Source organism: Diaporthe amygdali, assembly GCF_026229845.1.
Source record: "Diaporthe amygdali strain CAA958 chromosome Unknown NODE_24_length_778219_cov_64_757418, whole genome shotgun sequence".
Classification (NCBI taxonomy): Eukaryota; Fungi; Ascomycota; class Sordariomycetes; order Diaporthales; family Diaporthaceae; genus Diaporthe; species Diaporthe amygdali.
This window is the reverse complement of record NW_026517044.1, coordinates 758,378-772,648: the sequence shown is the minus strand read 5'-3', so window position 1 is coordinate 772,648 and position 14,271 is coordinate 758,378. Positions and strand designations below refer to the sequence as shown.

The following is a 14,271-nucleotide window of genomic DNA, read 5'->3' as shown; positions in this document are numbered from 1 at the left end:
TATATTATTTAGTAATTTTTAATATATAATAAATTAACTATTTATAATTTTTATTAATATAATTTATAATAAAAAAAATTAATAAAAAAGTTTTTTAATAAATATATAAATAATAGCTTAAAAAAACTATTTTATAAAAGTATAAGTTTAAAATATATTAATTATTTATAAAAATTATAATTTAAATAATTATATATAAAGTTTTTATAAATAAAAGTAAAAAAATATTATATATTATAAAATAAGTAATAAAAAAAAGGTTATTATTAATATAATTAATAGTTATAAGTAAAAAGAATTAAAAATTAAAATATATACTTTAAAAAATTATTTTTATATTTAAAGCAATAATTAATATATATTATTATTAAACTTATTAATATTTTAAAATTATTATTACTAAATACGTTATTATAATTATTAAGCGCTTTTTTAAAGGAAAATATTAGACTTTACTAAATTAATATTTTTTTTATTAAATTTTTTTTTAATTAGCTATATTTATAATAATTAGTTTTAAATTACTTTTAAATAAATACTTAATAATATTTAAAAAATATATTATAAATTTAATATATATATAAGCTACTAAAAGTTATTATAAAGAAGTATATATTTGCTAAAGCACTTATAAATTACACTTTAAAAGCTTACTTTTTACTAAAGTAAACTTAGCTAAAACAATAACGCTTTTATTTATACTCCACTACTTGCTATATAATTCACAGTGCTTTACAGGATAACAGATTAAAGAGACTTAACTATGTGCTTTGTGTAATAAAGTGCTTTCCCACGGAAGGACCATTCTGACCATGTTACCATTGTTCAGCCATTGTATTATTGCTCTTGAAATTTTTACAAATAGACGGGAAGAAAGACCAGAGATAGCCTTTCATTGATCAATGCTGCTAACACATACAGGGACGGCTTAACCGTTCCAGACAATAAACAGATTAGAGTCCTCCTAGGCACCGCTCCTCTTTTCATAATTATGTTTTGACCCAATCTGCAAAATGGTGTGAAAGATACATCCTGAAAAGCCTTACCTGAACATCTGGTCCCCCTCCCATCCCAAAACAAGAAAGAAAGCTGCAACATGGATACTGTGTAATATGCATGGTACCTTTCATTGGTAGGTAGGCATGCATCACAAAAGCAGTGCTTGCATTTGGTTTTTTTTTTCTTTCACATTTTTACAAAATCTCTACATAGGTACGAGGGAAAGTATCTGGTAGAGGGTATCATATGCATAGATCAAGAATAGAACAAATGTAAGGCACGTGTTAGTTTCTTGGTGTGATAGACTTTCTTTGCAGTCCTCTAGCACGCTGTCGTCCGAGCCACTGGCAGGGTCTCTATTCTAAGGTCTGAACAGGGCGCTTCAGAGTGGTCGCAGCCAAAAATTTAGATTTAATCTACCAAAGTATAGACTCTTTGCCTTGGTCCCTCATAAGTGAACCTCTCATGGGACCACCTCCTCTGGGAACATCTCCCATCAGCTATACCCCTGCTTGCTTGAAACCCATCCAAAGAATAGACTCCATTGTACCAATAGCTGATCGCAACTTGGTGAGATTTAACATGCTCGCTGAAGTGCAGTGCAAATTTGGTATTTTCTTAACTTGGTCGGGGTTTGTGAAGGGCCATATGGTAGCCCTGGTCTATTCCAGCTCTGCCTTCACGAGGCGTTGTGTTTCCCAGTAGTTTCCGTTCCATCAGGTAATTTGCGCTCCTCCCTCTCCATTTCCTCCAAGACCCGCATAGCCGTGGCTGGGCTTACGCCGCGGGCAGGCGGCATGTCCTCTGTATAATTGAGTTCCGCAACGGTCAGCGGCCAGGCGTGCTCATCTGCAGAATAAAATCGCTCCTGTAATGCCACTTACTCCAGGCAGGATGACGCTCCAAGATCTCTTCACTAGTGCTACTCCATGCTCGATCAAATGCGTCTTTGAACAGGGCCTTTGTGTCCTTCTCTTGAGTTGGGTTCTGTGTGTCTGATTGTACTGGCGCGGCAGAAGCCTCGTTAGGACTATCGGAGGCCACCTTGGCCTTGACAGAATGCGTGTTGGCAGACATTGAGGTGGAAACGGGTTGTTTCTGGAATTGCGAAGACTTCGTTGCACTGGAAGTTTGGTTGTGTGGAACGGCGAGATTGGAAGGATGAGGCTGAGACACGGGGTGTAGTGTTGGGGCTTTGGGGCTCTAAGTACCCTAGGGCGCCTGGCTGCTGCCTCAGTGCAGTGGGGTTTGGGCTGTCAGTTGGTCGCGAGACCCATTCTGGGACCTTGGCAGCCTTCAGTATTCAGGCTGCAAAGCATTGCCACGGAAATCTAAAAGCAGTCATCTTTCAGATACGATCACTACAGTTGTTTACGACGACCCTGTGAGCATTAGGACCACCGTTTTGATTTATGGCATCTGCTAGAATTGTGACACACTCTAAGTTAGTCGCGTCTGTACTGCTCTTGCCTCCGAACTGAATGACAATGTTCTGGGTTCCGCTCAAGTTCGGGATTATATCCAAAGACTTCGTCTTCCATGACCACTTGATCATAGCATTGTATGTTGATTTCTTCGTGGTTGGGTCGATAGATCTGTGCTACTGTTAGAACAATAGGAGCAACAGGTGAAGAAAACCTGTTTAAAAGCATGGCAATCAAGCTGGAGAATTTTACGTATTCCCACGTACCGGGAAAGTGTAGGAATAGAACTTGCTTTAGGTAGTTGAAATACGCAGGTAACTAAGGCTTACTCCTCGCTAAAACTTTCATACTCCCACGTATTCTGCAAGATGTGTGCTGTGTACTGTGCATGTTATTTGTGCGTGGCAGGCTGGAAGCCGGTACTGCACCCTGATCAACTCAGCCGCACTGGACGCTGCCCCCGGCCCCAAGCCCTTAGCCAACTATGATCTGCATGGCGCAAAAGGAACACAATTTTAGATATGCACGACGTGCAGCTGCCTCAACATGATAACGTTACTTGTGCTACTGCGTAATTAACATTACTAGGTATACATAGTGCTGCACTAAGGAATATCGTTTAGTGTCCGCAATTGGGGTGGCTTTGTTCTTCCGGACTGCATCGCGGATCCTTGAAGACAACGCTGCGGCATGCTTTGTGTAAGGTTAGCAATCTGTCACTCTGGAAGATGACCCAGACGCTAAATGGGAACAAGGGCGCTGCCTGGTGTCCCATAAATTTATGGCAACTTGCACGAGTGACTGCGCCCTGGAGTTGTGTCACACCAGCGCCGAGGGTGTTGTGCAAAGTGTCGTCACGAAGTATGCGAGATATCAAGGACAGCTGCAAACGCTGCAGCCGAGCATTATCTCTAAAGCGGCATGATTTCATTTGGCGTGTTTGAATGAGCTGCGCCTTCCTGCTAATTCAGCTTTGCTAAAAATTAATCTGCCCTAATGCTTTAACTTACTTTTTGTTGTTGATAGCTTAAAGGCTCTGCACATGATGACTGGTATGAGATCGGCAACAGTCTGTACTACTCGACTCAATCAGCAACGGTCTTGGCACATGAACTTCAGAATATGCCAACTGAGACGAGAATCTTTCTCAGGCAATGAAATGTAATCTCGAAGAGAGGTATCACCGGTATGAGCCCGGCAGCGTCTGGACCTTGGCTTGAAAGCATTGCGTTCCTTGAAAAAGGGCACTTGCATAGTGAATGACTTATTCATCAGCCCTACTTCGTTACGCCCAATTTGAAATTGTTACGAGCCAGCTCGGCTGTGTTGAACGATCAGCTCGTCTCATTCCTGCGGGCTGCTGCGGCACAGTACAGAATCCTCACCTGCTTGCATATCGTGCGACCACGTGGATTCTTGACACTAATCCATGGCATCGTTTATCTCCTTGCTTTTTTTAGAAGTCTTAGAAGCAGCATCTGAGCCCTTCTTATTCGAGTTATGTCCAATTACTTGAGAGAGCTCCTATATTCCAGAACGCTATGTATCCTCCAGAAGGCTATAACTGACCTGCATTGTTAAACGGACTTCCTCTTAACCTTCCAAACTCCATATTGACATATCTAACAGTCAGAAAATACCGCCATTCGAATAAATACTGCTGCTCTATGCTTCAAGGCAGCTCATTTTCAGACCTGCTCAGATTTCTAGACAATTGTCTCGAGTCCAGAATTCGAGCCAGCTTAGGAAGTTCTGCAGCCATAAAATGCGGCGCTCATCAACAGGCTCGCCAACACCGATCAGGCCACTGTCAATAGACTCGCTATGCATCGCTGACAATGAAATCTCCTCTGTGGCTATGAGACAGGAGCTTTCGCCACCGCTTTCACCACCTGCTATTGTCGACTCTCTGCATGACGACTCAGCGAGGGATTCAGTCGCGACTCCACTAGCCTCTGACTACAACACTATGTTGGGGCCAAAGCGAACGGAATCTCCAGCACAGCAATCCAGCCCGGCTGATCCGAACGCGGTATTTCTTCGAGACATGTGGTTTTGAAAGACATCATGCATTCTTTTCAGCTTTGCTTGCGTTATAGCCATAACGATTCTGTCAACCCGATTAGATGGCACCTGGCTCTCAAAATGGACATTCTTCCTGCAGCCAAGTACGACTTTCTCAATTCTTATCACAGCAGCCAAAAGCTCTATGATGGTAGCTGTGGCAGAGGTACTTAGCCAAATAAAATGGCTTCAAATGAGCCTTCCAAATGCCCATTCGGTGTCGGACTTTGCCGCCTTCGACTCAGCTAGTCGTGGCCCTATGGGGTCGCTCAGTCTTTTCTATCTCTGGAAGCCCCAGTCAAGGATCCTACCACCAATGGTCTATGCGGCGTCTTTGATCACAATTGCCGCCCTGGCCATGGGCCCTTTCACCCAGCAAGTCATCATGATCCAAGCAGACAACTTGGTAATACAGGAAGGTATCAACTCTACTATTGCTGTTTCTAACTACTACAACCATGATCCGACAAACAATGAAGTCGGAATGTCATTGACTGAGACTGGAGGCTTCGAAATGGGGGGCAATTCGTTTGGGACTGATGTGGAACCAGACGTTCAAGGGTCTTTCTATAACGGCTGTTATAATCTGGGAAAGTCCTCTCTCGACTTTAGCTGCCCTTCGAGCAACTGCTCCTGGGACGCCTTCAATTCTCTGGGTCTTTGCAGTACTTGCCAAGACGTTTCTGAAACCACCCAGATAGTTGGATCTCTGAGTTCCGCGGTGAGTGTGCTGACGCCTCAAGGCTGGTTCGTCAATAGCATCAACGCTTGGGATCGGGTGGTAGCCATCGCAAATGAGACTTTTGTCCATTGGATGTTGGAGGCCTTTCCGGGGGCTCAGAAGTTTGACACTTTGTCAGCATCGTCGACGTTGGAGAACTTGCCAGCAAGCCTCGTGTCAATGATTTTCCTGCAAATTTCGTATGAAAGTGTCGGACCGAAACTCACTGTAACGGAATGCTCAATTGATTGGTGTGCAAAACAGTACAGCAACATCACTGTTGTAAGTCGTTCTGTATTCCTCACTGCCTCTTTTGTGACCCGCCTGACTGAGATACTAGATAAACGGGAAACTTCAAGAACATTACTCAATCCAGGAATTGCCGCTCTGGCCTGTTGCTGGCCAGGACTTCGGCGGCCTCGCCAGAGGGCAAAGGGCCTATAATTGGGAGTTGTTGTTAACACCAAATACCGACCGTAGTAATACCTCCTCTCCTTGGTCGCCTTTCGATCACGGCGGACTCAATGTCAGCATTTACGAACACACCGCCCTGTCATCCTTCTTGGTTGACAAATTTAATACCAGTGGACCAGAGAGCGAATCGAAGGCCACACTTTTTGGAAACGGGCAGAACGTAACGTCCACTATTAGGAACATCACCGACAGTATGACGAACGCGATAGTTAGGTCGAGTTCCAAACTACCGGCCCTCGGTATTGTATGGCATCAAGAGCCCGTTATTCATGTTCAATGGGCGTGGTTAGCCCTGCCGCTGGTTTTGGTTCTGCTCAGTGCCATTCTGCTAGCATCGACGGTAGTGGCGACAAAGCGCTTTCATGCCCCACAGTGGAAATCATCTCCGCTGCCCCTCTTGTATCACGGCATCCGAAACTGGGACGACGATGAAGAGCAAGACTTAGTGGAGGGAAGACTAGAGAGAGTGCATGTAATGGAGGATAGGGCGCGCTCAAAGCAAGTGCGGATTTTCACCACTTCGAAAGGCGGCAGGTGGTTGACAGTTTAGTACCTTGACTCGTAAGGCGAATGAACTGAGAATATCAGCTATACTCATGTCAGCATGAGTCCAGGATAACAATGAATAATCTCTCACATTGTCAACCATGTCATCTCTCCTATATACGAATGTCGTCTTAAGACCCAAGCCTCTCAACCTCCAAACTAGCCCAAACAAACGCGGCCTCGCCCAGCGGCGCATTGAACACAACAGGCCGGCCAGTATAGTAGTCATAAGTAGCAGTCGAGTTCAGACTGCACACAATAACAGTACCATTCCACCCCAGCGTGCCATTCCCATAATCAACAACAAACTCATTCGCTGTATAATCATACGCCCGCAGCGCCACGTCCGCCAGCGGCTGATTATCCTCTACCAGGCCCAGCCGCAGGCCCTTGAGTATCGAGAAGATATACAGCGCCGTGGACGAGCTCTCGAGGAAGTTGCCCTCGCGGCCGGGGAAGGCGGGCAGCTGCCACCAGACACCGGTCTCCTCGTCGGCATACTGGACCAAATTGGTCATCAGCGTGGTCGCCTGGCTCCGGATGGCCGCCAACAAATCGGCACAACCACCCGCACCGCTGCCGGCACAGCCACCGCCTTCCGCGGTCAGCACCTCCCACGCGTTGACCAGCCCAGTCAGATACCATCCGAGGGCCCTACCCCAGGCGTATGGCGACGAGCCAGTCGAGTTGTTGGCCCACACCGCGGTCTTGGAGGCATCATAGCCGTGGGCCGTCAGGCCCGTCGAGTTCTGATAGCACTTCTCGTACAGCAGCGTGATCTGCAGCAGCATGTCCGCCGTGGAATAAGCGCTAGACGGCTCCGCCATGTACGGCAGGAAAGACGCCGCCCCGTCGAGGTACGACCAGTACGGGTAGACATAATACCAGAACCCGCCGAACTGGTTGCGGCGCTGCAGCGCGAGGGACGAGTTGAGCGTGTCGAGCGTCAGCACCTCCGCGGCGGTGAGCTCGCCGGCGCCGGGGCTGTCCTCGAGGCCCAGCAGGGCCTGGGCGATGGTGAGCCTGTCCAGGGGCAGCAGCGCGGCGGCTGTGGCGTTGGAGAAGGCCGGCTCCGCGGAGATGCTGCTGATGATGTCGTCGACGTACGCCGAGAAGTCCGCAACCTGGTCCGGCGAGGAGGACCCGTACAGTTCAAGCCAGGCCTGTGTTGACAGGGCGAGCACGCCGGACTCGAGCGTGCTGGTCGACTGGCCCGACGACACGATGCCCTGCTGCCGGCTGATGGCCGACTCGATCATCCGGGTTGAGAACGGCTTGGTGGTTGCATTCTGGGCGGACGCGGACGCCGTGGCGAGGGCGAGGGCGAGGGTGAGGAGGACCCCTGGGCGTGGAGACGGCATATTGGACGACTTTCCCGGGCTCTCAAGACAGCCTGGTCTGCTTGATTGGACGGACGCTGTCGCGAGGTAGGGTGTCGAGGGATACTTTTGTCCTGGCCACAGCCGTCAAGGTCCTCTACTGCATTTACCTATGACTCGCCGGCTCATTTCCCGCGAGAGCCCGCGCAGACTCCATTGTTCGTCTCCTTTTTCCAGGCTCCGGGTCCACCGGCTGTCAGCATTGAAGCACCCCTGCACAATCGGAGATGGGAGCCGGGGACTGAACTAGCCTGTGCCGGCAGATGTCGATGGCGATCCCCGGTCAGAACAAAGTCTAATTGATGACGCCCCTCCCCTAAAAAAGAATACTCTGTTCGCCATCATTCCCGCGATGAACTTGAGGAATGTCCAGCCAAAGTGAAATTCGAATAGACATGCTACGTTCTCAAAGAACACTACAATCCATGCATGACTGACATGTGAACAACCCAATTGTATCGATGCTCATAAGATTATATCTTTGCCGCCATCTCTACCCTCCAGCGGCATTCATTCTAGGATACCCAACGTCTATCATTATGAGTAGTACAACAATTAGCCACGTAAACCGCACCAGTAGAAACGCCACGCTGACCCAGAATCTTGTCATGATACGTATGTGCAACAAAAGAAAATTATGTCCTCGCAAGGACAGCAATCCCATCAGCAGCGCCATGTTCCCACAAAGTCTTGAAAGCCCAAACAGTCAAAGCCGTGGGCATTCCTCATCCCACCCATCGTCTTGTAAACGGTTGTTGGCCTCCCCCGTCCGAATCCATTACCACATTTAGGAACAACAATAAAGTCTCCTCTAGTCATCATCGTTCTCCTCGTCGCACCTCACTTTGCCATAGTGACCACCACTTGTCCCCCAAGCTACCAGGTCACCACCCACCTAGGCCTCCCTAGGCCTAACATTCTCATCACTGTGCCTTTTCAACGGCCGTGAAAGGAAGGACCTGTTGGCAAAATTGAACCTCGGCCTGAAGCTAACCTTCGATCGGCTTGCAGTGCCATTATCACTGCTGCTCCACGGACCCGCCCAGCGTAGGCCGCTCTTCAGCAAAGAGCTCGCCCCACGAGTGCACCGGGGAGTCCACTACCGCCCACGGTCGTTCTCCTATGAGCCGTCGTTGCTTGCGCTGCTCTGCCGCGGCAGGCCGAGCGGACTACGCTGGCTCGTTGGTATTATGGCAGTGTTACCAGCTGTCATCAGCAGGGGGTTGCCGCTCATGAGCGCCTTGCTCCCGAGCGACTTGTGCTTCGCAGGCGGGCCTTCGGGCGACAAGGGTACGAGGAATTGGCTTCGTCTCATAACTCCATCAATATCCAGGTCGTTATCATCCGGTCCAGTGTCATCTCCTATGAACGTCCAGCTCTCCTCTTCGGCGTCGTCATCTAAGTCGTCGGAGCCCGAAGTCGCTGCCCGTTCAGCTGCAGCAGCGTTCCTGCCCGCCTTCCTTTCGATGAGGGACTTGGCGTACTCCATATCGCGATAGATGCATTGAATGGCTGTGTCAACACCATTTTCCTGCCCGACAAAGGTTAGCAACAGAATCATGATTCCAAGAGAGCAGAGCTTACCTTGCGAATGTTCTCCCCTAAAACTCGCGCCTTGACAATCATCCTTTCTGAGTGCGTGGCCTCCCACAGCGCTCTGGCGAATGAGTTCACACCCCACTTCCTGAGAAGAATGCCAACACCGAGGTCATCGACACGGTTTCCGAAAAAGAATTGATCGCCAAAGAAGGGACGGACTATAGTCGGTATACCAGCCCGCAAGCTTGCGCCTGTCGTCCCGGAGCCACCATGATGTGCCGCGGCGTCGATTTGGTTGAACAGCCAGTCATGAGGAGCGGATTTGATGGGGAATATTTCAGGGGGAAGGGGTGTCTCAGTTGTGCCACTGCTTCCAGCGTGAGCACCCTTGGTAGAGCTGTTGCCATCAGCAACTCCTGTTTTCTTAGCCTCTTCAGACTTGGGATCAAGACGATCGCTCCACCCCTTGCTGAGAATGCACCGGACATCCGCCTTCAGAACGGCATCGATAATCTCACGGGTGAATTTGGCCGGGTTGTCCATGATGATGCTGCCAAATCCAACATACACAATTTTCTTGTCGTCTTGTCTGGCTTTCTTGATGAAAGCCACCAGGTCTGCTGGAGGTGTCCAGTCCGCACCACCCTCGTTGAGGAACCAGTAACCAGTAACGCGGATCCAGTCGCTGTAGTCCAGCGGCGGAGGCACGACGTGTTGTGAGAAGTTGTACAAGAACGGGACCTTGTTGGGTTGCATCTTCTCGAGGCTGGTATTTGGCAAGCCCAGGGTCTTGTTGCGCCAACGGTTAATCTGGTGCGCAGTGAATTTCCAGAAGACGGAGTCGAAAAGAACATATGTGACCAAGTTGTAAGCACCGCCCATCTTCCTCTCAGGCATCATAAATGCGTGCGGGTAGGCCCTGGTTCTCGTCCAAGGCATGCCAAAGGCCCGGAAGTAGGGTATACATAGCTTCTCGGCAATATGAATGCCTCCCATGGCAGAAGGGCTTTCGATAAGGACATCAGAGCCCTTGCACGCCAACCAACTGCTGGCTAGAAGACCGTCTAGCCAACTCCGCATAGTAGAGCTAGCCTCTCGGAGGAAGGCTACTGTGAATGTGCCGTTCTCGATACAAAGTCGCATGAGCTCTCCAGGATCACCTTCAATAGGGGCAAAATCAATGCCATGTCCTTCGATCCAGTCCTTGAACTCGGCGTGGGTGGCGATCTTAGGCTTGTGACCTTCGGCAAGTAATCCTTTGCAAAGTGCAATGTAAGGCTGCACGTCGCCTCTCGAACCAATAGTGAGACAGGTGATTCGAAGAGACTTCTCGGGCTTGAAGTTGATAAAGGACGCCTTAGGATCATCGAATATGATAGTCGGCCCGTCGGAAACGTTCGAAGTTTGGCGTGGGAGAGTGATCTCATGTTCAGGAAATTCATCATGCCGAGCTTCCTCGAGCGCTTTGTGTTCTTCCTCTGCGTTCTGAGCATCTTCTTTCTCGTCCGAGTCTAGCTCCCCAGACTCACGCAAGAATTTGGCAGCTTCAATACCCCTCAGCAAGAAGACAGCCAAGTCGTCGCGCAGCGCTGAGTCGCCGAACTCGAAGAAAAGCTCCTCATGACCACGGATAACAACCACCAGACCAGCGTAACCGAAACGGAAGCCACTTGACTTCGTGACATTCTCAATATCACGAATTGGAAGGATCAATTTTGTGCGAGACCCAGCAATGAGACTTCGAAAGCAGAAGTTCCGGTCGCTCATGTAGACTTTGCCGTAGAGAGGCAGGACACGCATGAAGTAACCAAAATAGGTCGCCCTCAACTTTTCTGACCTCGGCAGGGCGAAGTGATCCTGGAATCGCTGCTCGGAGACCTTGTCCTGTTCCTCGTCGTCGGCTTCGTCGTCTGTCCGCAGCGCAGCCGGCTCGTCATAGTGTCTCTGGCCGCCTTTCCACATTCCGGACATCTTTCCGGCGTAGCCCACCGATTCAGTAGCAAGCATGCCACCTACTCGTTTGGAGTGTCGGCCTAGGTACTCCGCAAAAGCGCCAACTCTCTGCAGCGGGTACGAACCCATCTTACTGATCGTTTGTAGCGTGGGAGTCGACGGATTTCCCTCCATCTTCTCGCCAGAAGAAAGGTCAACTGCATGTCCTGTGGTAGCGGCATGGTGAGGCCTGAAATGAGCATTGATGGATCCAGTGGATACGTGGTGATGAGGACTACGAGGTGATTCACGCTCGTTTCCCCTCGATGCGGAAGCTGACCTCCGGAGCGTAGGGCTGTGAAAGACATCGCTTCCTCTGAGAATTTGGCTGGCTGATTGGTCCATCTCTCCTGAAGTCGTCATGGCTGAAATGCTCGCTATGCTTGGGTCTTCGGTTGATTCGGCATTGGAATCCGTGGACGTGAATTTGTCTGCCCCGGGTTTGGTGTCATCGTGACGATGTCTGCTAACTGACCGGCTGTCTCTGCTGTAACTCCTCCTAGGGATTTCATGACGGCTCGTGTCCCTACTTCCTCGACCGAACTGTCGGATCGCATCGAAACTGGTCCTCGAGAAATCACCACTAGCGCGAGGGGAGGGGCCTGTCGGTGATTGAGGGGACAAGGGCGAGAGTGTAGCCCTCACGTTATCTCGCAACTTGGCAGTGCGTATTGGCGCTAGGCCAGGCTGGAGACCAGTGAAGGAGCCCCTGGATGCTGGCCCAGTTGACGTAGCTGCTTCATCCACAGTTGGCGGTACGTCGACCTTCTTGGTTTGACTATCGTTGCTAGACGTAGCGTCTTCGATAAGGATTTTGAGGACGCCAATCGCTTCCTTACCAAAACTGAAGAAGGAGAAGAAGTACTATTGAGTGTAGGTTAGAAAGTTTTACCACAACGGAGAGTTTTCTTCAGCTTGTGCCCTACCTCGTCAATAGCGTACGTCTCATCATTGTCGATCACACGAATTTTGCAGGTGTCTGCAAATTCTAGCATCTGCGTCTCTTCAATGTCGATCACATTCGCGATCGGCAGGCTGATTTTGACGCTGTCTCCGTCGTTGTGACTTCGGAAGATGACCCGCTGCAGACATTTGACCCATTCCTTAGCACTCGGTGCGCTGTCTGCCCGAAAATGATACGTCCTGTGGTCAGTCTCAACGGAGAAATGAAGGCCATCCTTATCCTTGTCGGTGATTGTAGCAGAGATGCCATATCTTAAATCGATTTGGCCATGAGGAAGGTACAGATTTGAGGGATCGCGAAAGTACGAGAGCACATCGCCCTTGAGCCGGAACCAGTACCTGTTGTACTTGGGATTTCGCTTGCCGGACTTGAAAAGATAGCCAGACTTGGTGACCTCATGCTTGTATATTGTGAGCGATGTTCTCTCGGGATCTAGTTCGGGCTGACTGACCGCTTTCTTGGGAAGGTATGCGTAGAAGCAGATGTGTTTAGACGTTATGTAAATGTAGCCCTGCAGGAGCACACCTTGAAGCAGCCAGCATGGATATTCTATTCCCGATGTCAGCTCTTGTCCAAATACTAGGCCACAGGGACAGTGTCCAACCTGAGATCAATTCCTCTGGCTCATCAAACTCAAAAATCTTCTGCAGCCTTTTTGAGAGTTCAGACGGCCCTGGGTCTGTAGTCTCTGATGACTCGCCCTGTCTATCAGTCGAGCGCCGCTCTATGTCAAAACTTGGCCGTGCCGACATTTCGGCGCGTGCATCAAGCATTCGGCTCATCATCGGCGCAAGCCGGGGTTCGTCGTTCGCCTGGCCATCGCCAGTCGAGGACTCTGGCTCCGACTCCTCTTGGATTTGAGACACAGACTTCTTGCTCTCCTTCTTAGAGCGACTCTTAGTCGACAACTTGGATAATATTGGGACAGACTTCATCAACTTGCTATCGCTGAACTTCCGGCGATGTTGTTTGCTGGTCTTGGATGCCGGCTGCTTCAGCACTGTGGTCTGCGCCAGTTTTCCAGCGGTAGCATCGCCTTTTCGCTTGGTATGTGGTCCGTTTTCGTCAGACGCGTCTCCCTCCTCTTCCTCACTGCTGTGTCCCTCGAATCTATCGTGGAAGTCGACCTTCGGGCCGGCAGCAGCAATGAGACCGAAGATGCTCTGATTCAGGTTCATGAATGATTGGTTGCCCTGGCCAAGCCCGACAGGCAAGACGTCCTCCTCTTGATCCTCGTCTCCATCTTTTTGTTGAAGCTGTTCCGGAAAATCCATGCTGGACAGGTGAGGGGGCCGTCGCTTTTGCAGCCTGCGATGAGATACTCGACGGCGGGACTCGTCTTCGGAAGGGCGGCCAGGAGACCAGGCGCCACGCTGACGATGTGGATGAGATGTTGTTGAGGTCGTATTGGAGTCTCTTTGTTGGTGTGCACCGTGTTTCGCGTCTGCCTGTGACTCGGCAGAAGGTTGTGGAGGGTTCGGAGGTTGAGAATGCTCGGGCTCCATTGTCTCGTGGGTCGGTCTAGGCAGACCGCTGCCTAGATGGGCAAAGGATGCTGCAAGACAGTCTGGAGGTCAAGTTCCTAGTGGATGATATGCAGGTGGGACGAGATGCAGCGAACGTTGGACAGCAGGGTTGAGCTTTTGTCCAAGGATGGAGGTGTGGTACCCCCGGATGCAGCTTCCCTGGGCTGGACGTGGTTCACGATGGAATACTGAATGGAGTACTCGGACTGTCGAGGCCACCAGCTGACCAGTGTGAAGAGATCCAGGACAGAGGCTTGGTCGACTGATCCACCGGTATTGGCTTGGACAAAGGCCCGCAGCTAACAACTGACAACGTGGGCTATGAAATCGACACAGTCAGGGCAGATGGAGTGGTTATTGCAGAGAGAGGCTCGTCGTGCACCCTTTTCGGATAGCTTGGTCTGCTGTGGAGCATGTATAGGTCACACGCCAGGCTGACTACCCGGATACCGTCCAGAGTCTGGTGAGAGGATAACGATGGCCAGGGCAACAGAGGTGTGTGATCAGAGCGAGTGAGGTGTGCAACTGCTCGACAAGAGAACGAATAAGCACTTGGAGGTTCAGGACAGGGGCCAGGAACACGGCGGCCGAGGAACGGTTGCTGGATGCTGTGCAGGCAGTATTTTTAGGAATATCGCCAAGT

General features: G+C 49.8%; 4 protein-coding genes across 4 annotated transcripts; 1 reads left to right on the top strand and 3 right to left on the bottom strand.

The window, feature by feature from the left end:
• Nucleotides 1–1,678: 1,678 nt before the first annotated feature.
• Nucleotides 1,679–3,818, bottom strand: J7T55_010862 (uncharacterized protein; the record flags this gene model as incomplete). Its single annotated transcript, XM_053130975.1, has 7 exons — nucleotides 1,679–1,803; nucleotides 1,884–2,122; nucleotides 2,439–2,594; nucleotides 2,753–2,798; nucleotides 3,144–3,382; nucleotides 3,705–3,744; nucleotides 3,809–3,818. The coding sequence occupies 7 exons, from the start codon at nucleotides 3,816–3,818 to the stop codon at nucleotides 1,679–1,681; spliced, it is 855 nt and encodes a 284-aa protein (XP_052991142.1).
• A 370-nt stretch (nucleotides 3,819–4,188) lies between these two features.
• On the top strand, nucleotides 4,189–6,232 carry J7T55_010861 (uncharacterized protein; the record flags this gene model as incomplete). The annotated part of the gene is made up of 5 exons (XM_053130974.1): nucleotides 4,189–4,455; nucleotides 4,506–4,653; nucleotides 4,733–5,408; nucleotides 5,478–5,490; nucleotides 5,549–6,232. The coding sequence occupies 5 exons, from the start codon at nucleotides 4,189–4,191 to the stop codon at nucleotides 6,230–6,232; spliced, it is 1,788 nt and encodes a 595-aa protein (XP_052991141.1).
• Nucleotides 6,233–6,359: 127 nt separating this feature from the next.
• Nucleotides 6,360–7,589, bottom strand: J7T55_010860 (uncharacterized protein; the record flags this gene model as incomplete). The annotated part of the gene is made up of 1 exon (XM_053130972.1): nucleotides 6,360–7,589. One exon carries the CDS (start codon nucleotides 7,587–7,589, stop codon nucleotides 6,360–6,362), a length of 1,230 nt encoding a protein of 409 aa, XP_052991140.1.
• A 1,138-nt stretch (nucleotides 7,590–8,727) lies between these two features.
• J7T55_010859 (uncharacterized protein) lies at nucleotides 8,728–13,607 on the bottom strand (the record flags this gene model as incomplete). Its single annotated transcript, XM_053130971.1, has 4 exons — nucleotides 8,728–9,138; nucleotides 9,192–12,002; nucleotides 12,065–12,651; nucleotides 12,707–13,607. The coding sequence occupies 4 exons, from the start codon at nucleotides 13,605–13,607 to the stop codon at nucleotides 8,728–8,730; spliced, it is 4,710 nt and encodes a 1,569-aa protein (XP_052991139.1).
• Nucleotides 13,608–14,271: the final 664 nt, after the last annotated feature.